Source organism: Poromitra crassiceps (assembly GCF_964638095.1).
Source record: "Poromitra crassiceps genome assembly, chromosome: 1".
NCBI classification, from domain to species: Eukaryota; Metazoa; Chordata; class Actinopteri; order Beryciformes; family Melamphaidae; genus Poromitra; species Poromitra crassiceps.
The window spans coordinates 12,617,723-12,641,429 of record NC_139623.1 but is presented as its reverse complement, the minus strand read 5'-3'; the positions used below and the strand labels follow the sequence as shown (position 1 = coordinate 12,641,429).

Sequence of the window (23,707 nt, the reverse complement as noted above, 5' to 3'; positions counted from 1 at the left end):
GCCATGCATGTAGCCTACTGGTCACTTCGATACATTAAGAAATGGAGGTAATCTTTTGTAACATTGTATTTAGATATGAGCAGGTGAGTCGAGCACACCCAGTTGGGAAAGGTTCAAAGACATGGGAAGATTACATTTTCAGGGAAGCACTAAAGATATCACTTCATCATGGTTCACCACGGCCGAATGCCAAGCGAAGTTTCAGAGGGTAATGGTTTTCACAATGTATGACCGGTCTGGGGCATCTGGGGAGAGAGGTAACAGCACTCTCCTGCCACCACAGAGACCCAGGTTCAATTCCTGGCAGCGGTACTTCCGGCTTGGTCAGGCGTTCCTACAGACACAATTGGCCATGTCTGCGGGTCATTCCTGTTCACCCCGATGTTAAAATGCCCCACTTTGTAACAGTGATTAAGCCTCTTTACAGCCTGGTCAAAAACACGGTTTTGGTCTATAGCTAATTTCACCTTTTCATAACAACTGTATGGGGCTCATCAACTCGCCCGTTTGGAGTAAAATAGATGATAGAAAAGGGGGTGATTGACAGGTCGCCTGTCCACTGATCGCGCAGGTTGCCGATCACGGACCAATAGCAGGTGGAGCTGTAGCTCTGGGAAACCCCCATCTCACGTGAGGTGCACAAGGACTCAGCCCATTCCCTCCCACTCTGCTGACGAAAAATCAAGATGGCGACGACCACCACTTCAACTCAAAACAGGAGCCCAAAATCATTGAGATCCATATTTTTTAGGTAAGTGGTGGGAAGCCGGTGGGGTATGAGTCCTGGTCGCTGCACTAGCACCTCCTCTGGTCGCCTGTTCAGGGGGAGGGGAACTGGAGGAATAGTGTGATCCTCCAACGAGCTACATCCTGCCGGTGAAACTCCTCGCTGTTAGGTGAAAAGAGGCAGCTGGTGAATGCACATGTATCGGAGGAAGCATGTGCTAGTATCTAGCCCTCCCCAGATCGGCAGAGGGGGAGGAGCAATGAGTGGGACAGCAGGGAAAATTGGCTGCTAAGTACAATTGGAGAGAAAAATCTGAAAAAAAAGTATGACCGCAACAGAAGGTGCATTTGAATGGGCTTACCACTGAACTAGACATTTATGAATTTCCAGGCAGTGTGTGGCCTGCCTGCCCATTGCATAGCCTATGAAGCCAAGCATCAGAATAGACGGCCCACGTAGGCAATCTAATAATCCCATTCTGCTCCTGCCAAAATGTTTCAAGCCTCTGATTTGTTTGAATCTTGATGCCAATTAACTAATTGGGGGTAAACTGGGTATAGAAATACAAAGGGCCCATCTGAGGACAAGAGCAGAGGAGGGGATGAATCAACAAAAACATAAACAAGATCGAATGGGATGGCTCCTATGGCAACGGGCTACTAAAGGCATCTTTCTTTGTGAAATCCAGCACAGGCATCATGTGTGTACATCATCCCGACAAGACAAAAACTGTCGGCACCGTCCGTGTAGCCTACCTGCGTGGACCCGGACCCGGACCCGGACCCGGACCGGACCCTTGTGTTGAGCAGGTCGTGTGTGATCTGGCTCTGGTTGTGTCTGCTGTAGAGCAGGCGGACAGGCACTGTGTCCTCCTTCCCGACAAACCTGCCTGCATCACGAAGAGCCTTCAAGCTCGACAAGGCGTCTCCGGCTGCACAGGGAGCAAAACACCAATTTAATTTACTGGGCTCGAAGCCTGTGCGTCTTGCGGAAAACACTGCGAGTCTTCTATCACAAAAAATTCATTTAAAAAAAGGTGATAAACGATTGCTTTGATAAGATAAAATAGCTATAGGCTACATTTCAGTTCACCGATTCGCCTAGCCTAGTATGATGAAATCAAACGTGCTGATGCTGATAACGATAATAACCGCTCGGTTTTATTCTAGCCGCGCATTACTGTTGTTAGCCTACATGTAATATCTTAAATAGTCTTGTTTAAAACGTTACCATTTCGGGCATCAGGGCTGCTCGGGTGACCGACGTGCATCAATCCATAGACGCACAAAAGGGAAGTCCACCATCGCAGGCGCATCATCACCTTCCTCTCTTGTTGATGACAGAGGAGGTAAAAACAATGCGGTATTCCAGGAGCGGACTTGCGGGGTCCTGCCTTTGCTAGGGCAGCTTGAAGCCGGGGCTGGTCGTCTGGTTAGCGGAGCCTCTCTGTTTGGGGGCCATCGGGGTCCTTATATGAGTGTGAACGCCGAGCGCATCTGAGCGCACCGAAACCCCACGGTACAGCACGGCGGAGTGGGAAGGGAGGAGAGAGGATGGAGAGGGAGGGAGGAGAGGAGAGGAGAGGAGCGGGGACACCTCCTTAAAACACATCAATATCCAGCGGCTCACTGCAGAAACGCCTTATGCATAAATATGAGCAGAAGCGGAGAGCTGAGAGAGAGAGAGAGAGAGGGAGAGAGAGAGAGAGAGAGAGAGAGAGAGAGCTGAAATGGGATGCAGGGAAGCTGTGGGCCCGGCCTATTTCCTAGTACTGGACCGACTGGAATGATTCTACCAAAAGCCTGCCCGCCTCTGTGTCCTGCATCCTCATCCTCTCATAGCTGCATCCGTTGATTATAATCACCGTGGCTCACTCCATCATCTGCCAAGTCTTTCAAACCCCAAATTTGGTCCACAAGCAAAATGAGATGTGACAACCAGTCAGGCAATCTCTCTCTGTGTGTGTGTGTGTGTGTGTGTGTGTGTGTGTGTGTGTGTGTGTTTGGGGGGATGTGGTCTACAAAACAATTTCTGAGAGCCCTTGGCTTGTCCTAGATGTCCTGTGATATTTTCCAATTTTGTCCAATCATGGGCACACGTTCAGAAAGCTGCTATACCAGATAACCAGACAATAGACCCTTCTCACGGGGGCCATTGTGTCGAAAAGGCAGGGTAAACACAGGTGCAAGCAAAACACTGAGGGTTTCCAACTTCCATGATTGGAATTTGGAAACCCTCGTTAGTGTTTTGCTTCACCTGTGTTTATTCTGCCTTTTCGACACACAAAAAATGGTGAAAAGGGTCTATATAGCGATATAGGATGGGTATCATTTGCATAGTGGCTCTCCCCTGTCATCTCTTATTTGTCCTCATATTTTTGCTCCCTGTTGACCATTTATAATTTTTTCCTAAAAGTTTTTAACTATGGGCCTTTTTGACCAGCAGCATTTTTTTGTCTAAAACAAGGCAGGAAGTAACACAGGTGCAAGGCAAGTAAAACATTAATGAGGGTTTCCAACTTCCAATCCAATTAGGTGTTCCAGTGCTGCTGGGGCCCTTCTTAATGTTTTGCGTGCACCTGTTACTTCCTGCCTTTTAGACACAAAATGGCTGAGGTGAAAAGGGCAGCGAATTGATAGAAGCCAGCAGGTGCTACTAACCTGCTACAGTAGGCTATCTATGACTGTTATCCTACTCTTACTACTATTGGAGAGCTCTCTGTCCATCTGTCGGTTTGTCCAGAGTTGCAAGGTGCACCGTTGCGCCAATTGCCTCCAAATTTGCCCAAACACTTTTCAGGGGTATGGAATGATTCTGGTGTGGAAAAATTGCACATGTAAAATCAATCACAGCTAACACTGCTGAGGTCATAAATCACTGATGATGACATGCTCCACAATCGCCGATTGGTGGCCAGAACGATGACGTCATTGTCATCGTCGTGGCCAGTGGTGACAGATGTCATACCCACTGATGTCATAGACATTGTGACATTAGTGATGTCAGACATTGCGACATATCAGTGATGTCATAGACTGTTATATTGATGTCACTCGAGCAATTGTGATGTCGTCAATCTATGACATCATCGAAGGTCACAATGTCTCTGACATCATCAGTGATGTCATAGATTGAGTGATGTCATTGACTGAATAGAGCTGAAGAGTTACGTGACATCTCTTGCCTCAGAAGTGAGTTTCCCATTTAGTCTAGTAGAAACCCCTATATGGCCTATAGTGAACCCGGAAATGTTGTTTCCTATGAACTTTTATGATTGAAATGTCATCTATAGGCCTAGTGGATGAAATTCAACTTGGTTGCTAAAAGTTGCATGTTGGGCAATTTGCGTAATTAGCATAATGAGCTAATTAATCACCAAAAACAGGAAATGGCTATAATTCTGCTTGTAGTTAACTTATAAAGGTGATCTAAGAGTCTAGGTCCATGTTTGTGATGTCCAGACATCCATCTGTTACCAAGGTGTGCTAATACAACCTTTCCTCATTAGCATAATCTGCATAAATTATGTAAAGATGTGGTCAAAACCTGGAAATGGCTAGGTTTTTTCGCTTTCAGTCAACTTAGAAAGATTCTCTTACAGTCTAAGTCTATGTTTTGATGTCCAGAAATCAATCTCTTGCCATAACTAAATCATGCAACCTTTCTTTATTAGTATAATTTGCATACATTGTGTAGGCTAATAATTAGTCCGAAACCAGGAAATAGCGATATTTTTTATTTTGGTCCATTTAAAGGTTATTTAAGAGTCTATGCCTATGTTTGGATGTCCAGAAATTCATTTATTTCCAAAACTAAGTCATGGAACCTTTCCGCGTAATCTGGATCCACGTCCATTTAAAAGCGACATGGTATTAGATATTATTTACTTTTTATTTTTCTCTCTCATCCCTTGAAAGAGAATCAGCAAATCTTGTACAACATTGTGAATGGACAGGTGGCTCCAGACTGTGTGAATGTGCAGAATGCTCTTCAGATTGGTGAACAGCAGAGTAAAGATTTTGCAGAGTCTCTCCCAGGAAGGCTTCCATAGCCCCATTGAGAGGAGAGTCAAAACCATAGAGGTGATAAAGAAAGCTATGACTATTAAAGGCAAGCCCATCTACGACATGGAGGCCCTCTTTGCTCGACTCTTAGTCATGGGCCAGCAGCGCGGCATAGAAATGAAAGATGTTTTTGATCATGAGCTCAGCCCTGTTCCACCATCACTCATCGATGAATTTGGTTGTCTGAGAAAGGGTGACAAGTCTGTCCTTGTCAGGAAAGTGGGAGTACCTGATAAAAATGCTCCACTTCCCAATGTTGTCCTAGTTGATGCAAGTCAGCTGCTCTACCACATTGTCTGGCCTGTGGCAGGTACGATCAGCAACATTGCATCTAGCATCAAAGCACACCTCGCCAATGCCTATACTGCAGCTGGAGTTGATGAGACCCTTGTCATCTTTGACCGTTACAATGATGAGCCCAGTTCCAAAGATCATGAGAGGAGAAGACGAGCAGGAGTTGGTGCAGCTGAGTACAAGCTGACAATCAACACATCGCTTCCAGGTCGAGAGGCAGTGATGAAGAGCACATCAAACAAGGCACAACTATCACATCTTCTGTGCACATACAGTATGACGTCACTGCTGATAAGATCCTGCTTGTGAACCAGAAGGACTGCCTCGTCAAGCATGAGGAGGCTGACATCACCCTCGTTAGCTACATGCTGCAAGCAGCTGCAGCAGGGGCACCTATCATACGTATCCTAAGTGATGACACTGATGTATTTGTCCAGTTAGTGTACTGGACGTCGAAGGCCGACATTCAATCAGCAGTGCAGATGGAGAAGTGGGATGGCACAATCCTGGACCTAAATGCCACAGTTAGGGCATTGGGTGACAAATGTCAGTGTCTCCTGGGGATGCATGCATTGTCGGGATGTGACACTGTCTCCTACCCCTGTGGAAAGGGCAAGGTATCTGCACTGAAAGTACTTCAAGGAAGTACCATCCCTGGTCTTACTACAGTGCTTGGGGAACACTGACCTAAAAGATATAGGAACTGAGTTCTTCCTCACACTCTATGGGCAGAAGGCCAAGTCGATGAATAACGCTCGCTACCAGATCTACAGACGGAGGAAAAAGCCACCTGAACTTAAAAAGCTTCCTCCAACTGATGTCAACATGATGCTTCACATACTGCGTGCACATCTCCAGGTAATGTTGTGGATGGCTGCAGATCAGAGGGAACCACCTGCAGAGGGTAGAGACATCACTAAATTCGGGTGGGAGGTTGCGAAAGGAGGGGTTGTCATGCCCGCCGTTTCCACCCAAGCAGTGGCTCCAGTTAATTTGCTTGACGTCACCAGCTGCAGCTGTAGTGCATTGAAGGCCTGCAGCCAAAAGAACTGCAGCTGCCATGCTGCAGGTCTCAGTTGCACTGACTACTGCAAGTGTGAAGGAGGGGAGGTCCGCTGCTGCAACCCGTTCACAATACATGAAGACAAAGACATAGAAAACCCTGAGGAGGCTGAAGGGAATGAGGAGAGAGATGATGAAGAGGGTGAAGGCCATTGAGTGTGAGGTTGTGGTTGTTCAAAGTCAACTTTAAATGCACTTATTGCTGTTTCTTGTATTCTGTGATTTCAATCTACATGTTTATATCTTTCAAATAAGCTAACTTGGGCCCTTTTTTTTTTACCATTATTGAATTTTCACTTGTTTCATTAAATATGGTGTTCTTATTATATTAATATGCAAATTCAAGTACATGACAATGAGGCTAGACATTCCTATATTTTATATGTACTATATGGTACATTATCATTGAAATAAAGTGCTTTGGGAAGTCTGTGGCGATTTTTGTTTTTCTTCTTTACTTGATAATTAGCTAATAAGGGACACAAATTGCGCAAAATCCAACTCTTAGCAAGCAAGGCAAGAGATTAATTTATGGACATCAAAACTACGATAGATTTAGACAAGATCACATTTCTAAGTTGACTAAAAGTGAAAAATATAAAAAAATCCTGATTTTGACCCAATTTTTCCATAATTTATGGAAATTATGCTTATGAGGAATGGTTGCATGACTACACCATGGTAATAGATGAATTTCTGGACATCACAAATATGGACTTAAACTCTTAGATCACCTTTCTAAGTCAACAACAAGCAGAATTATAGCCATTTCCTGTTTGTGACGATTAATTAGCTCATTATGCTAATTAATCTAATTGCCCAACATGCAACTTTTAGCAACCAAGTTGAATTTCATCCACTAAGCCTATAGATGACATTTCAATCATAAAAGTTCATAGGAAACAACATTTCTGGGTCCAATAAATTTCTACTAGACTAATTCATTTTTTCCGTAGACATTTCAAAACATCCTTATATAACCAGTTTTAAGGCTGGAACCAAGCCAACCAGCGACCTACTGAATTGTGAGTGACAATAAAAAGTTGGAGCAAAAACAAAAAATAAAGACCGGGTGGGGGGGGGGATTAAAAATTTTATGTGACTTATTGATCACAAAGCTAAGTACAAGTTTAACCTCCTTCTCTTTTTTATGGTGTCCTGGAGCACCTGTTTGTGATAACCGCATTTGAGATCATATAAATTATTCTTATCAAACAAGAATGAGCATACATATCACATTTTAATTAGTGGCCGGGCCAGCGAAGCGGCAGGGCCACTTATTGTATTTGAAACTAACCAAACTTTGCACAAAGGTCCAGTCCCATGCCAAACGTCTTTGACGCAAATTTGGTGCCAATAGTCCTAAAGGCGGCACTACAGCGACCGTCTAAAGTTTCAAACTTTGAAAATTAATAAAAAATCAGGCATACGTGCTACAGCTTTGCAACTTTCACCGAAATGTGGGCCCAAATTAGGAGAAACTTTTGTACAATGCAACCTATGGCCAATTATGAAGTCTAAAGACCGCAAAACTGCAAAAACTGTAAAACTAATTAAACCCTACTCCTCCCACATTTTTTGTTCAAACGACACCAAACTTCAGCATCTGCATCGTTAGACTGTCCTACACAAAAGTATCAAACAGATTTTCGATTGGTCAAAAATTGAGCCCACAGTGCATCAAAACGTTGAATTCTGCCCCCATGTATAGCCTAATTGCCTTAAAGGGGGACCCCCCCAGATATGTATCAAAACGGTGATTTGAAAAACCTATGGAAAAAACCAAGACATGACGTATCCTCTTGTCTATACTATACTCTACATGACCACTACTTAAAATGTGTAGTACTGTTGATGTAGGGTTACATAATCTCTATAAGCAAGTAGTAGAACCTCTACTTGATCACTACGTAAAATATGTGGTGTTGCAACTACATATTCACTATACAAGCAAGTAGTAGAACCTCTACATGATTACTATTTAAATGTCTGTGTAGTGTAGCTGTAGTGTTTCAACAGCTTTTTTTTTTTACTACTAACACCAAGTAGCAAAATTCTCTGCTTGATTACTACTGAAAACACTACCGTTTTGCTACAGAAATCTACTGGTGTGTCGTGAGTAGTATATAAACTACAGATTCACTGCAACATTCCTACATGTGACTACATAGCCACTACTACACAAATAGGTTTTGTGTAGTGATTCAGTAGTACTTTTACATTAGGGATATTAGCACAGGCATGGATGGGCCTTATCTGTGAAAATGCATGATCAGACCTTCCAATTATGACAGGTTACAGTAATGAGCTCCCATGGGACAGCATGCATGAAGGTAATGTTTTCATTCAACGCTGCCTCTTTATTTGTAGCACATCTTTGTACCTCGTAGGTGTTGCTCATGCCTTGTTCCTAGTATCAGTGACACAGAGGCTCCCGTTTGACCCAGTGCATCCATTTGAGAGCAGTGCAGAGAACAAGGGCACTACGCTGAGGCTCTAAATGCAGGGAAACAAATACGGGAGAAGCTATCAAGTAAATGAATTGCTCCCTCAGTTATGCCAGGCGTAATTCTATCAATATTGAGTAGGAGCAGCAAATGCAATTTCATCATCTTTATTATTATGGAAGAGGAAATATACACTGGAACATTGGAACAGTGCAAAGTTAGCAGGTCATAATCAGAATACATTTGAGTGAAAAAAAACAAACGCTAAGACAAATACGTTTAAACTAATTTCTCTCAGGATGTTTGTTTGAAATCATCATGTATTTTGAATATGCATCTTTTTTCCTGAGCTAATGCATCAGTAAAGCACCTAAGCCAGTCAAGAAAATTGCACTTAGGATGTATCCTAAATGTCACATACAATAAGTACCACAAATGAAACCTACTGCTCATTTCACATGAAAATGTGTTATGGTCAGTTTCCTGTCTGTGGAGATGAACGTCATCTTACGCCCACATTACTGTCGTTTCCACTGAAGCTGCGCTGTTGTTTAACTTTTAACTTTTTAACTTTCCCTTTAACTGAAGGACATTCAGTAATGCAACAGAAAATAATGTGCATGTTGAGACTGTAAACAGTTCAATTCAACACTTTTCATTGAGATTCATTAACACACCATAACATTTCATACATTTAGAGTGGCTGTGAAAAGTGTTCCAACACTGTGACTTTTTGCATATTTCTGCAACACACATTAGTTCAAAATAAATTTGTTTGGGAACAACAACTTAAAATATACACAAAATACTCTGTGTCAATCTTATACAGCCCCTGCAATACTGGTGCGATTTTAGGGTGTCAGGTGTGTTCTACTTCCGAAGTCTAGCGTGGAATAGCCATTTCATTTACAGATGTCATTTGAATCCAGTTTGGGTGAAACCAGCCTTCAACGTGACATCACAGAGTATGTCTGTAGCGTAACTTTCTTTGTGACTGATAGTATGTGGAGGTCACGTGAAGGCTGCGTTTACCCAGGCTAGGGGTTCTAGAAATAACTATATATAGAGGAGGAAGTGCATTTTATCTTCACTCTAAATGAAAGAAAGCCTCTTTGAAGAAAATAGAATGATTTTGCCAGAGAGGCAATAACAGCCCAAGTGAGTAAATCGGTGAATAACATGTAAAATGTTAGATACTTATTTTTTTCATGGATGAGATGAATCCAGGTAAAAGCAATGAATTTCCACTCCACTCGGATACAATACTTTGTGCAGAGTTTAGACCAAAAATGCCCAAATTATGCATTTTGAAATATTTTTTTGCCACATAAAATGGGTGGGTGGGGGGGGGGGGGGGGGGGGGGGGGGGTTAGAGCCACTTTAAAGATACCTGTATTGTTCCTATGTTATTTAAAATTAATGTTTACCTTATTCAAGTTGTATTCCTTATACTATGCTGCAAGCGGAAATATCACAGCAGATCACCAGCTGCCTTTCATTTGAAATAAGACATTTTCAACATTCTGGCTTCTTTTAACCTGTTTCTGCTGAGCTGTCAAGAACAAATTGGTCCAGGGATGATAAAGTGGTAGAAGCCAATGGCATTCCAGGTTATTCCATCAGTTTCTGGCCCCTCCCTCATCCTCAAACCCCCGAAATTCCAAGTCCATGTCCTCCTCACTAGACTGGAAAAGCTGCCAGAGCTTCAGCAATTCATCAGGAAGGTCACCTGGGTTAACATGTCCCCGACATGTCACCTGTGTGTCCACTTTCGGCCTTTTCCGTTTGTGACTTCGGACCCTCCTCCGTATCGCCCTGACCGGAGTGTGGCTTTGTGTAGGAAAGTTGCCTCCTTCACATTCTGAGACGCCAGCCATTTGCTCTGGCAACACATGTCCGTCCTGAGGAGACTCTTTCACTGAAGGATCTGGCATATTGGGAGACACTTCATGTCGGCTTGAGGTAACATTAAGACGAGTTAAGACGAGTTTGGGAAATTCATTCTGTACGGGAAATTCCTTCTGTACGTCCGCTTTGTTGTGCGAGGGTGAGCCGTTCTTGTCTGGATGAGTCCTAAGGCCTGCCGGATGCACCTGGGGAACTTTAGAGTGAATAGATGGAGTGGAGGTAACAGTTTCACCTCTAGAGGGGGCCCCTCCCTTGTCCTCAAACCCCAGAAATTCCAAGTCCATGTCCTCCTCACTAGACTGGAAAAGCTGCCAGAGCTTCAGCAATTCATCAGGAAGGTCACCTGGGTTAACATGTCCCCGACATGTCACCTGTGTGTCCACTTTCGGCCTTTTCCGTTTGTGACTTCGGACCCTCCTCCGTATCGCCCTGACCGGAGTGTGGCTTTGTGTAGGAAAGTTGCCTCCTTCACATTTTGAGACGCCAGTCATTTGCTCTGGCAACACATGTCCGTCCTGAGGAGACTCTTTCACTGAAGGATCTGGCATATTGGCAGACACTTCATGCCGGCTTGAGGTAACATTAAGACGAGTTAAGAAGACGGGTCTGGGCAATTCATTCTGTACGTCCACTTTGTTGTGCGAGGTTGAGCCGTTCTGGTCTGGATGCGCCTGGGGAACTTTGGAGATAATAGATGGAGTGGAGGTAAAAGGTTCACCTCTAGAGGGGGCTGTTTCTGCCCGGGGTCTAGGCATTTGATCCAACTCTGCTCTATGAGTGCGAATACTCTGGGAATCCTGTCGGTAAGGAGGTTTACGCGAGAGAGATTTGTGCTTGAGCTGGGATTTGTCTGGGGCATTGTCACGGCTCCTCCTGTCACCCTCGCCGTGGATCACAGGAGCAGGAACAGGAAGTGAACTGTGTTTTAAAAGGTGTCCTAAAGAAAGTTCCCCATACCGAGGGACAGCGCAGGGGGGTTGCTGCTCCTCTGTCTCTTTATACCCAGGGACAGCGCAGGGGGGTTGCTGCTCCTCTGTCTCTTTAGTGTCAATATGCCTTTGCTCAGTTTTCCCATCTGGTCCAGGAGCGATAGGCATGGAGGCTACACTGCACTTTGGCCTAATGAGATGAAACAAAGCAATCAGACATGAGCCATGTAGAACAGAAACCAGCAAAATAAACGATAATGGCCCTGAACACAGACTTAGCGTTGGGGAAAATAACTTCACTGTGTATGCATTTTCCTCATGAACAACACTTTTAGTTGGATATTATGAAGGACTCAGCAAAAGCAATGTCAAAAGTTACCTGTTAACTTTGGTTTTGATATGAATGAAGTTGCAGTGCAGTGTTGAGGCGAGTCTGTCCACCACCAAGTACTCATCACTCCTGGAGAAGGCCTTGTGACTTTCACTCTTTAGATGCTGAATAAAAACCACCCAGGTAAATGAATAAATAAATGCATAAATGCATAAAATACACACAGAACAGTCTCCTCTACATTGCAAGCAACCGAATGCCAAAATATTCTCCCTGATATAGAGCATGTGTATGTATAAATAAATGAATAAAAAAAATAAAAAAAAATAATAATACCCACTGTCCAGTAAGTTAAGTTAAGTTATCCTTTATTTATCCCCATGGGGAAATTCATCCTGTGCATTTGACCCATCCTCTACTAGGAACTTTCCTAGATTTAGGAGCAGTGGGCAGCCACTGTGCAGCGCCCGGGGACCAACTCCAGCTCTTTTGCCAGTACCTTGGTCAGGGGCACTGACAGGAGTATTAACCCTAACATACATGTATTTTGCTGGTAGGAGGAAACCGGAGCACCTGGAGAAAACCCACACGAACACGAGGAGAACATGCAAACTCCACACAGAAAGGACCTGGGATGGACCGGGGTTCGAACAGTAGAGGCCACATAACAGTCTCCTCTACATTGCAAGGGATGGTCGGGAGTACTCGAGTACTCGTTCATAACGTCAGTACTCGAGTAACGTTTCCACTGTTCGGGTACTCGCCCCACTCCCCACCCCTTTAAAAATGGTCTAAATCTACACATGCATCGTCATGTAGATCTGGCAGCATGAACTGCACGGGCGTCAAGTCAGCCAGAATGTACAAGTACATCATCCGCTTTGTTGCTTTCAAAATAAAACGCTTATTGTAACGTAACCTTATTTATTTTGAGTAATGCGTTACAGCCACAGTTTCACGCCATATAACATCACGAGTATTTTGATAGGTTTGCTGCTTCGTTCATTGAAATACGTTTTTCTCCTCCAACGTGCATCAATAAGATATTTACTTTTGTTTAAGTAACATTATTTTGAATGTTTTAACCAGAGGTTTTCCAGCTTAGACGTTAGCTTAGCGTCACCTCACCTAATATCACAGTCAGTCCCTCTCCTTACAAAAAATGCTCCAGGTAACCCTTTTCCATGCAAAAATGCAAATGTTATGTGTGAACAGCCCATACACAGATTACCCCTGCTCCATCATTACCATAGTAATCACACAGGACCCCCCCCCCCCCCCCCCCCCCCCCGAGTACCCGGTTACTCGTTCATTATAGGACAGTACTCGATTATTTAAATTGTGGGGGGGGGGGATTTGTAGCGGGGAGATTTGTAATTAAAGATTTGGCGGGGCTCGTTGTGGGCATCAGAAACATGTTTGAATGCAGTAGGCTAGTAGCGTTTGTTAATGGTCTGGTCTGAACACACACTCTGCTCAGTCAAACTGCTGCGTCGTACCTCTGCTCTCAGGGAGCAGCCACACACAGGGGGGGTGGAGATCGGCTAGGGAAAATCAATCGACATTTCAGCCATTGAGTCGGCAATATACGATACAATCGCCAATCGGCACAACCCTGATATATATATATTATATATATGTATTTATAAAACGGCTCTCTCAAATCAAGCAATCTGATTGGTTCACAGCCATTGTATAAATCCAATAACCCACTCCAATAACCCATGGCCATGGGTTATTGGTTGCCATGGCAACTCTCTTACTAAAAGCCTTTGGTTACCTCAAAAAAAACAAATGGCGGAGACAGCTGTCAGATCTTGTGAATCGATCTTCGCTTATAACTTTACTAATACTTTGCAGAAAATTATGTTTTGTACAAGAATAGATGCGGGCTAATGTCTTCTTTGCAAAAAAAAGGCTGTTAACCCCGCATTTAACCCCGTAACGTTAGTTGGTGTCGGGCTTTGCAGAAAGCACTCAGCTTCTCAGCAAGCGCTGAGAATGCAGCGCTGCGCTCGAGCTGCCTGTCGGGGTTTCCAGAAAGCTCTCAGCTTCTCAGCAAGCGCCAGGATTGGCCAATATCAACTTCAGTCTCCAGAACGATCCAATCAAATCACCCGCACGTCTATCTTCTTGCTAGAGGTCCCGCCTTACAGTAGTGTTTCAACTGAGCACTCGAGCAGCGTGTGTTGTGGCATATATCCCGCTGATCAGTTGTTATCCCACGAGGCCGCAGGCCGAGTGGGATAACAACTGATCAGCGGGATATATTTGCCACAACACACTAGCTCTCATGCTATATTGCTTAAATATACCAACTACATGGGGATTCATGCTCATGTTCAGTAATAGACAGTGCTAAGATGCCTAAAGAGATGCTCCGCCTTTGCTGCGCTTTGCTTTCGCGGATTTTACATCAAATTCCAGCAAGATCTCAATGACAGGATCTGAATCATTCCGTTATGTATTTTGGCATATGTGGTAATACCAGTTATCACTGCATTATGGGCATGATTTTATGTTGATTGTTTGCAACAATTACAGGATAAAAAACTCACCACTGTGAGGTTGTCATATTTGAGCATGCAGCATTCGCAGTATCCACCTCCTTTCTCGTCTCTGTTCTTCCACCTGGTTTCTTGTCTCGGCCCCCTCTTCTCACTCACCCCTCTGTCCCCAAGGAACCCACAGGTTGGTCATCAAATAAACAAGAAAATGGCTTGGTTTTTGTCAAATTTTGGTTCAAACTTGATCAAATGTAATAAAATGTATTAATGGACCGGTATTCATTATTCTTCAGAAAGTGATGCTGTCTAAGAATATTAGAGTTCTTATGAAAGTCAAGACAGCTAAATTAAGCACTGAAGAGAATAACCCATACCTTTGTCCCCGCTGTCTCTTCTCATGATGATCCTTGTCCTCCGCACAAAACGGAGTACAGGGAGGGGCCGTCTTCAGGTTAAACTCAGGCATGTTTGGCATAGCAATGTAGATTGGGCGGTAGTGTCTGAAGAAGGGGAAAGGAAAATGCTATATCCAATATGTCTGTTTTGGTAAGGTTTTGAAAGGATTGCAAATTTGTAAATGGCACAATTGGGGTACTTTTGGGCTAATTGAATGGAATTTTGAAAAAATATCTTACAAACTGTATGACATTCTGTATCAATAAAAACGCTGATAAAAAGATTCTGAACAAATCCCCAGATACAAAAAAATAGCTTTGTGAATTTTAAAATTATTATGATGTATGATAATGCATTTCTCCATTGTTGAATGACACCGTTATTTAATTTGTAATCAATTATTAATTAGCCCACAGCAAACAGCCCCTCACTTTTAGTTTTGGATGTCTGTGTGGTGAGAACACATTATTTGGCCTCTGTCCTGTTTACGGTCGGATGTGAGCTACGAACATTTTGTAGATTTTCAAGTGGGCCATGAGTCGGAAAAGATTGGGAACCACTGAGGTAGATGGTAGAATTTCACTTGTTTTCCCTTTTTTCTTTCTTTTTTTACCAATGTCTCTTACCGGCTTGAATCCTCAACCTTTACAAAAGGTTTATTGATCGGCCCCCCTGGTGAGAAAAAAAGCATGTAGTTCTTTTAAATGTAAGCATAGGAGGGGGAAAAGATTTCAGGGTGAAAATAAAGGCAGACTGGGTTGTTCGTTTCTTGGTTAATTTCTTTAACTGTTTTTTAAAGACTTGTTCAGTTCAAGTTAAGACATTTACCTTTGCATTTCTGAAAACCTTGCCTTCCTGTGCATTCAGCTTTGGCCTACAAAGAATACGGTAATTAGAACTTAGAAACAAAACTTCTAACAAATGACAAAGTCAGATCAATCAGATTTATAATAATAACCAAAATGCAAACCTGTAAACTCACACTTTTTTTGACAGCAGCAGTTACAGTAGATTGGTTGGTGACATTTGTTTTCTTCTTTTCAACATAAGCCATTATATCTGCAATTAGAATAAAATAATACATCTAAATCACACAAAAAGTGTACACACTCAAATAATAAACAACAACAGTTAGAGAGCGTTTTCAAACCTGCCTCGTTTGGTTTGGTTGAATCATACTAGAGTTCGTTTTCCCCCTTGGTGCGGTTCGTTTGGGCAGGTGTGAATGCAGCAACTCTGGTGTACACCAACAGTGAACCAAACAAACGCACCAAGACCTCTTTGGAGAGGTGGTCTCAGTGTGGTTTCAAATGAACCCTGGTACGGTTCATTTGTGGTGAAAACGTGATCTGACTGACCTCGATCCAACCAAAATGCAGGAAGGGATTAAACAGCTAGCCGTGCTGTACCTAATTGGGCTGAAGACGAGCATTTTATGGTTAAAAAGTAAAAACATCTTCATTCTTCACATTTTTTTTATTGAACCTTTATTTACCCAGGCAAGCAAGCCATTTTGGTGACTGGTGAAACTATGTGGATTATTTTGGGGGGGATTTTTTTGTGCACGATTGCTTTCTTAAGCGATAAGATTGTCTGATTGCAGCATCTTTATAATTTATTATAATTTTATTCTTGACAGCGGTCATATTCTCCATGATAGTAGCCTACTTTAGGCAGAATTTGCTTGGGTTTTGGTTTTACCAAATTACCGCAACCCTATTACCGCTCGTTAATGTCATATCAGCCCGAATCTTTGGGCTGATATGACTTTGATTGACAGGTGATAGATGCATGCTTGGCACAGGGACCTTGTGAATACAGAGCAAGTTGGGAGTCTCCTGGCTAAACTGTGTGAAACCGAACCACACCAGCTGAAAAACTAAACAACGCATCATTTTTGCATTTGGTGCAAATCAGGAAGCGGACGAGGCTGGCCTGAAAAACACCCTTAAATGAATGCTCGTGGACACGGCCTCTAGAGCATACCATCGATGTAGAGGATTTTCACACCCCACTCCAGAGCATTTGACAGCATCTTGTTAATTTGTAGCCTCTCCTAAAACAAACAAACATCTCTTAGCACAGAAAAGCAAAAAGGCTCATTTGAGAACTACCATTTAGGTGTGGATTGGCTTAGTAAACTCATTAGTGTCAACTCAACAAACCTGCTCTTTCACCACTCTCTCCACCAGAGACTTCCCTCGACTTGTGGCAAACTGCAAAAGAGTGTGGGGGGGGGAGCACATTTTCAAAACTAGAAATAACCATCTCACGGTTGTATGCCTCTGCTCAACAAGTCAAGTTGCAGTTTACATGTCTGTGCAGAGACTCATAAAATAGGAGTGAAGACTGAAGAAGGAATTTAATAAAAGGTATATTATGTGGATTTTTTGTGAAATGGAATTATCCCTATTGACACGTATGATACCAGTGAATAATGTCCAGTGAGAAACATGCTGTCTTCACTTAGAGACTATTTTTTCACAGAGTACAGAGGACTGGACAGAGACAAGACAATAGAGAGCCAAAGTGGACATGACTTCCTGCTTCAGCATGCGCACCAAGAGATTTAATGCGCCATTTATAGACATTTTGTAAAATGCTTATAAAAAGTTTGACTTACGGTAGATTTACATTCACTCCCCGTCGCCCTTTATGTATCTCCGTCGCCTTTCATGTATCGATCATAATATCCGTTGTATATTGATTAATGGCTGCATTTGTCTGTGATGAGGTGTAGTGTACAATTTGGTGGCGCGCTTGTGGCTATTTTGGGGTGGCCAGAATGGTCTATAAAATGGCCGCAGTCAGGGCGTGCGGGTCACAGGTGCGAGTAGAGTCAAAGCCCATACAGAAGCCTCACGTCAGATGATAGCTTGTTGCCAGGTCATGTTAGGGTATAATATTGGAGCACCATTTTCGAGATTATTGTTCTGTCCTACTTTTGGGACTATGTAACCGCAAGAGACAATCGTGGATGCCCCATGCACAACCAGAGAGGAGCTGGCCCTGGGTTCGTGACCAACCGGACGCTTCCAGACCAGTCAGGCAGCTAGCTTGGTGAGTGCACCGCTTTCTCATTGATAAACCTAGCCTGTGTAATGTTCTGTATTTCAGCGTGTTGAGTGTTAATACCCGTCCGCCCCCAGACAAATGTTAAATGTAAGCAATAAGCAGATCGGATTGGGTCAATACTTAACATTAGTCAAACCAAACGATTCAGCTATATTTAGAAACAAGAGAGACCAGAGAACATTTCACTCAGTGACCAGGGCCCATAACCATAATCTGGCCAGACACTCCCAATTGTGCCTGTATGGACACCCGACCAAGATGAAGGTAACACGGGGGCTCGAACCTGCGACCCTCATGTTGCGACCCAAATGTTCTATGGTCTCTCCTGTCTCTCCAGCAGGAGGAAGTCACGTCGACTTTGGCTCTCTTGTCAGCTGAAGCTCAATATCAGCTAAACCAATGAGCTTGTGGTGGACTATCAGAAGAACAAGAGGCCCCCTGTTCTGGTTGTCATCCAGGGAGAGGAAGTGAAGAGGGTGGACTCATACAAGTATCTTGGGGTCCAAATCATTATAATTAATGTGATTATTAGGTCAACTTAAAGGTTTTTGGTTTCTACAGCACTTCTACCGTTTTTGTAGAATGACTCAAGATTGGTTTCTCAGCCACAGTGGTAAGCAAAACATGTCACAGTGAAGCTGACCTGAACTTTTAGATGTCATCACTTTATCATTTTATCCTATTATAGACATTTGTGTGAAACGTTGTCAGAATTAGCATATGAATTCTTGAGTTATGGCCAAAATGTCTTTTGTGAGGTCACAGTGAACTATACCTAAGTCCAAGTGGATGTTTGTGTCAAATTTGAACAAGTTCCCTCAAGGCATTCCTGAGATATTGTGTTAACAAGAATGGGCCGGACGTACGGACAACCCGAAAACATAATGCCTCCAGCCACGGCTGTCGCTGGCGGAAGCATACATACAGCTAACCCAGAAAGATCAAAATATAGAAAATCCTGATATTAACAATGTATCACTCATTGCCATTTGTTAAATATAAAAAAATATGTATATACAGATGGACAAAACACTTGTAAGAAATGAGACAAACATACAAAATACCAGTAATGTGGCTGCTGGAGCAATGATAGTGGATACTCACAGTGTCCGTTTGGCCCTGAGAGCTGGCTTTGAGGGTGTCCCTGTGGCTCGTGGGTCGCTGTGGGTATGGGTGAGGTGAACCTTGTCCAGAGTCAGGACCGGGGACAGGTGAGTCCCGCTTAAGGCGCTGGGCATATCTAGCTTCCTTCTTGTTCGATACCAGATACTTTATTTCCTTACTGAAGAACTTCTCAACAGTCTGAGTGGCAGAGAAGAGAAAGTTAGGATAAGATGTCTGAGAGGAAAGCTATCACTTAGGAAAACAAGCATTTATATTACATTGCAGATTTAAGCATACTACCAATCTCTTTCAAAGTGACTTACAATGAATACAAGAAGCAGAGAACACTTTCATATCACAATCATAACAAGTACGGTAGTCACAGTAATGGATGAAGTATGAATTCTGGAGCACACGGTCACTTTCAGCTATTTATTGTGGCTTGGAGGTTTGGACGCAGCAGTAGTGTCTTCCTCACAGTGGTGTTTGACTCTGAGGAAGACACTGTGTTGAAACGTCACTCTGTTGTTTGCACCACAATAAATTGATGAAAGTGACCGTGTGCTCCAGTATTCATCCTTCATCACTTAGTGCCTTTTCTGAGAGGCACCGGTTTTGCAAGGTTCATCAGCTGAAGCACGGATATTCCCTCTGTAGTCTCACAATAAAAAAGTGATAATGGACACCTCGTCGTGCATTAACCCTTACATATTTCCTATTTATTATTGCTACATGAACATTCATGCTGCATAGTTTAATGAATAATAATGCATCATATTTTATTTGCTATATTTTGTGAGTAAAATCTGTTGACAATCTGTGTTGAGTGCTCTGATCTGAGCCCAAATAGTCAGATTGAATTTATGAACACACCCATTTAAGTTTTGTTAAATAAACCTATTTCTATTATTTTTTGGGATTTCCCTCCCCTGATTTCCCCCCCAATTATACTTGGCCAATTTATCCCCATGCTGCCCTGGTTGCTGCTCCACCCTCTGCCGATCTCGGGAGAGCCGAGACTAGCACCATGCTTCCTCCGACACATGCGCAGTTGCCAGCCGCTTCTTTTCACCTGACAGGGGGAGCTTCACCGGTAGGACGTAGCACGTGGGAGGATCACGCTATTTCCACCAGTTCCTTTCCACCCTGACCAGGCTCCCCGACCGACCAGAGGAGGTGCTAGTGCAGCGACCAGGACACATACCCCCAATCCGGCTTCCCACCCTCAGGCACAGCCAATCGTGCCTGTATGGACGAGCCGACCAAGCCGGAGGTAACACGTGGATACAAACCTGTGACCCTCGTGTTGGGAGGCAGGGAATCTATCGCTACACTAACAATATCGTTAAAGTACCAGAATCGAAGCAGTATCAGTAACTAGTATAGGCTAGGCTACTGTTAAAATCTTAAAAGGAACACTGCCAATTTTCAACCAGCTTTGTATCATTTAACAAAGTCAGTAGTATATCCAAAAACTGTAAACAGTTTTGCAGGCATTCATTTAGTTTGACAGTTATTGAGAGTTGATTTGAGTTAAGTTGTGGACCAGTGATGATCTATGACTAAATGAATTTTGACCAATAAACCATACAGCATGTTTAGCCACCACTAAACTTTACTACCGTAAATTCCGGACTATAAGCCGCGGCTTTTTCCCCGTTTTTTGGCCCTGCGGCTTATATAACGGTGCGGCTTATCTATGGATTTTTTCAGGAAAAAAAAAAAAAAAATACAAATAAAATCTCTCTTTTTTAGCACTCTTTCTAACTATAAATCCACTTCTGTTTTAATTTCCTCTCTTGCCCTCTTTTCACCACACCGCGGACACTGTGTGCACTGTAAAAATAAACAAAGGTGGTGTTGTGTTATGTTGTTTTGTTAAAATGTTACGGTAATACGGTAAATGGGAGCTTCCTCAAACAGCCATCTCTTTCCCGACAATCCCCTCTGTGCGTGACCCCTTACATATGGTAATTACGGTAAGCAAACGGCCACTCGGTGACCTCCAAAATCGATGGATTTTACAGGTTACACAGCTTCATCAGCACATTTTATGTGCATTGCTTTGCTGCTTGTTTTTTCGATTATTTTATATATAATCTAACATCATGCTTCAAAAGATGGAGAACTGGCTGTGTTACGACGATGGCGGCGAGAAGAAGGAAAGAAGGAAATCGAGCAGCAGCACGTAACCTTGGCATCAGGGTGTTGACACAGAGAGCAGACGGCCGAGGTGTGTCCACCGTTCAGATCCGACTGAAGGCCAAAACAGTCGCCACCGAAATGAAAATTGAACATTTTAGAGGTGGACCATCCTGGTGTTTCAGATTTATGAGACGAAAGGGACTGTCCGTCAGGGCGCGGACGACTGTGTGTCAGCAACTCCCTCCCGACTACCAGGAGAAAATTACAAACTTTGGCGAATTCACACAAAGAAAGATCAAGGAATATTCCATCGGACCGGAGCAGATCATAAATATGGATGAAGTGCCTTTGACGTTCGACCTGCCTCTCACTAGGACTGTTAACAAGAAAGGTGAATCGTCCATCACGTTGAGAACCACAGGTCACGAGAGAACGAATTTCACTTGTGTTCTTGGCTGCACAGCATCTGGAGTAAAGCTCCCGCCGATGGTGATTTTTAAGCGTCTCACAATGCCAAAAGAAAAGATCCCCAGCGGGATATGCTTGTTTTGTTGAAATGTTAATAAATGGGAGCTTCCCCAAACAGCCATCTCTTTCCCGACATTCCTCTCTGTGCACGAACTCTTACATATGGTAATTAAACATCAAAACACCCGCGGCTTATAGTCCGGTGCGGCTTATATATGTAAAAAACAGTCAATTTCGCTCCTGCGGCTTATATACCGGTGCGCCTTATAGTCCGGAATTTACGGTACTAAATTTTTCTTTGTGCTACTGAAATGTTTAGCTTACTAGCTAAGCACCAGTGCTACCACCTAATAAAGTAAGCGTACAGCCCTGTAACATGATAGCAACAAGGTCTGTTAAATGGCTAAATACATGAAAAGCAATCACAGACTAATAGCCTAATAATACAGTGCTAGTGACAAAAAGCACCAGTCTATAAAGTGCACAGGAGGAAGTAATATAAAGTGTAGAGGAGCCTGACTGTTAACATTTTTCCCCTAGGCTGCCAGGGAAGGGTGTCATCTTGGGCAGAAAATATACCATTTTTAAAATGTGTAGTGAATACTTCTGAAACCTAAGAGTAATGTGACATAATCACAGACAAGTTATGCTGACATGAAACAGCCAAAGGAAAATGTGATGTCCTCTCACCCCTCCTAGTTCTTTAATGTCATTCTCCAATGTCTCTGCTTTTCTGTTGGATGGCAGGTCCAGGTAAAAGACTCTCCCAGCAAAAGGTTTGACTTGTGTATGAATGGACTGATAGGGCACACATGACTTAGCCTGGCTCAGTGTTGACTTGTCACCAACTTTTTCTGAAAGACAAGCATTACAGCCACAGTTACAGAGAGGAGTAGCTTTTAACATTCACTTTTTTAACTTAAACATTTTAACTTAAACTAACTGCTACAATAAGCATTTAACAGGGTTCCCACGGGTAGTTGAAATTCTTGAAAGCTTGTGAATTTGAGTGGGGGTGGGATCAAGACCTTGAAATTGTTTGAAAATAGGCTTTTTTTTTAACACTTAACGTGTAACACAGCAAAGTAGTGTTCACACATTCACTCTATTTTTTAATTGTTGTCTGTGAGCTTCTGTAAAGCCTGCTATTTCTCATTATAAAAATCCCTGTGTTGTAACAGTAGCTAATTAACCTTGATCCATGTTTTAAACTATGCCATGTTGGGGTCCTTGAATTTGAAGGAATTGAGACTGGAAAGTCCTTGACTTAAGAAGGTGTAACGTTCAGCAACCCTGATTTCAACTTGAAAACAAAAACAAAAGAATACAATGAATAGAGGAAATAAAATGGAAAATAACCATACCTTGCAAACTGGGTTTGATATGCCTCTGGGTGTGTCTTGGCTTCATTTTATTCTCTTTCATTGAGAAACCAAGGTCTTATGCTGTTTTCTCGTGAAACGATAACATCTCCCAAGTCTCCTCCTCTCCTCTCTCCGCTCTGTATGTGTAAGCAAAGGGCTAACATTATTTACAAACAAACTCACTGTAGGATACACTAAGTTAAACAAAAACACGTGTAACGTTACACAATGGTGGTTAACGTTGGCGGTGCCTGAAAGGGATTTAATTTGTTACAAACGCAGATTAATTTAACGTACCATTGAGATTCAAGTCAACGTTACTTTCCCCGAACGGCCAACAACAGTAGGTTTAGTCAACGTCAACGTTATAACGTTGTTAAGGCAAATTACGTTACTTTCTTTTGTAAGCTAGTAGACAGCTCACCTGAAACATTCACAAGTTTGCTATCCCTGATCAAACGCGTTTAAAAGCCCCTGTTTAGCCTGTTTTACTTTTTTCACAACATTTCCCTTTCCCGCTTCGACTACAATGGCGTAGTGAATGTTGCCATGTTTGTTTGACACTTTCAGTAAAAACCATTGAGTTGGAGATAACTGAAATTGCGCACTTACCGTTACAGCAATTTGTCATTGTATTACATTTCAACCCCAATACTTATATATTTTGACTTTATTTCGTGAGCCTTGTTATTCATCTTTCCGCGCCTTTACTAAGAGTACGTCACTCAGTACGAGAAATGTCCCAGTTTTGCTGGAAATAGACAAATTTGGCAACCCCGGGAATGGGTAAAGATGTCTTGTGTTTGAATGTGCTGCTTCTACATTTTTGGGAGAGAAAAATTACATCCATAATAATTGTCAGTTCTATTTGTCAAATACAATTTTT

General features: G+C 42.9%; 2 protein-coding genes across 2 annotated transcripts in view; both read right to left on the bottom strand.

Moving 5' to 3' along the window:
- Positions 1 to 2,045, bottom strand: part of adam22 (ADAM metallopeptidase domain 22) — a gene marked incomplete at both ends in the record, with an annotated part of 99,165 nt that extends 97,120 nt beyond the window's left edge. Inside the window, 2 exons of the mRNA XM_083634491.1 lie at positions 1,483 to 1,658; positions 1,958 to 2,045. Coding sequence (XP_083490617.1) covers positions 1,483 to 1,658; positions 1,958 to 2,045 — 264 coding nt within the window. The remainder of the gene's footprint in view (positions 1 to 1,482; positions 1,659 to 1,957) is intronic.
- Positions 2,046 to 5,052: 3,007 nt separating this feature from the next.
- Positions 5,053 to 23,218, bottom strand: dbf4 (DBF4-CDC7 kinase regulatory subunit; the record flags this gene model as incomplete). Its single annotated transcript, XM_083632330.1, has 15 exons — positions 23,119 to 23,218; positions 22,822 to 22,958; positions 22,148 to 22,311; positions 18,845 to 19,042; positions 16,831 to 16,881; positions 16,652 to 16,721; positions 15,648 to 15,724; positions 15,494 to 15,539; positions 15,292 to 15,337; positions 14,644 to 14,769; positions 14,321 to 14,432; positions 11,811 to 11,926; positions 11,460 to 11,621; positions 11,221 to 11,299; positions 5,053 to 5,268 (listed from the first exon to the last, which is right to left on the bottom strand). The coding sequence occupies exons 2-15, from the start codon at positions 22,880 to 22,882 to the stop codon at positions 5,053 to 5,055; spliced, it is 1,524 nt and encodes a 507-aa protein (XP_083488456.1). The 5' UTR covers positions 22,883 to 22,958; positions 23,119 to 23,218.
- Positions 23,219 to 23,707: the final 489 nt, after the last annotated feature.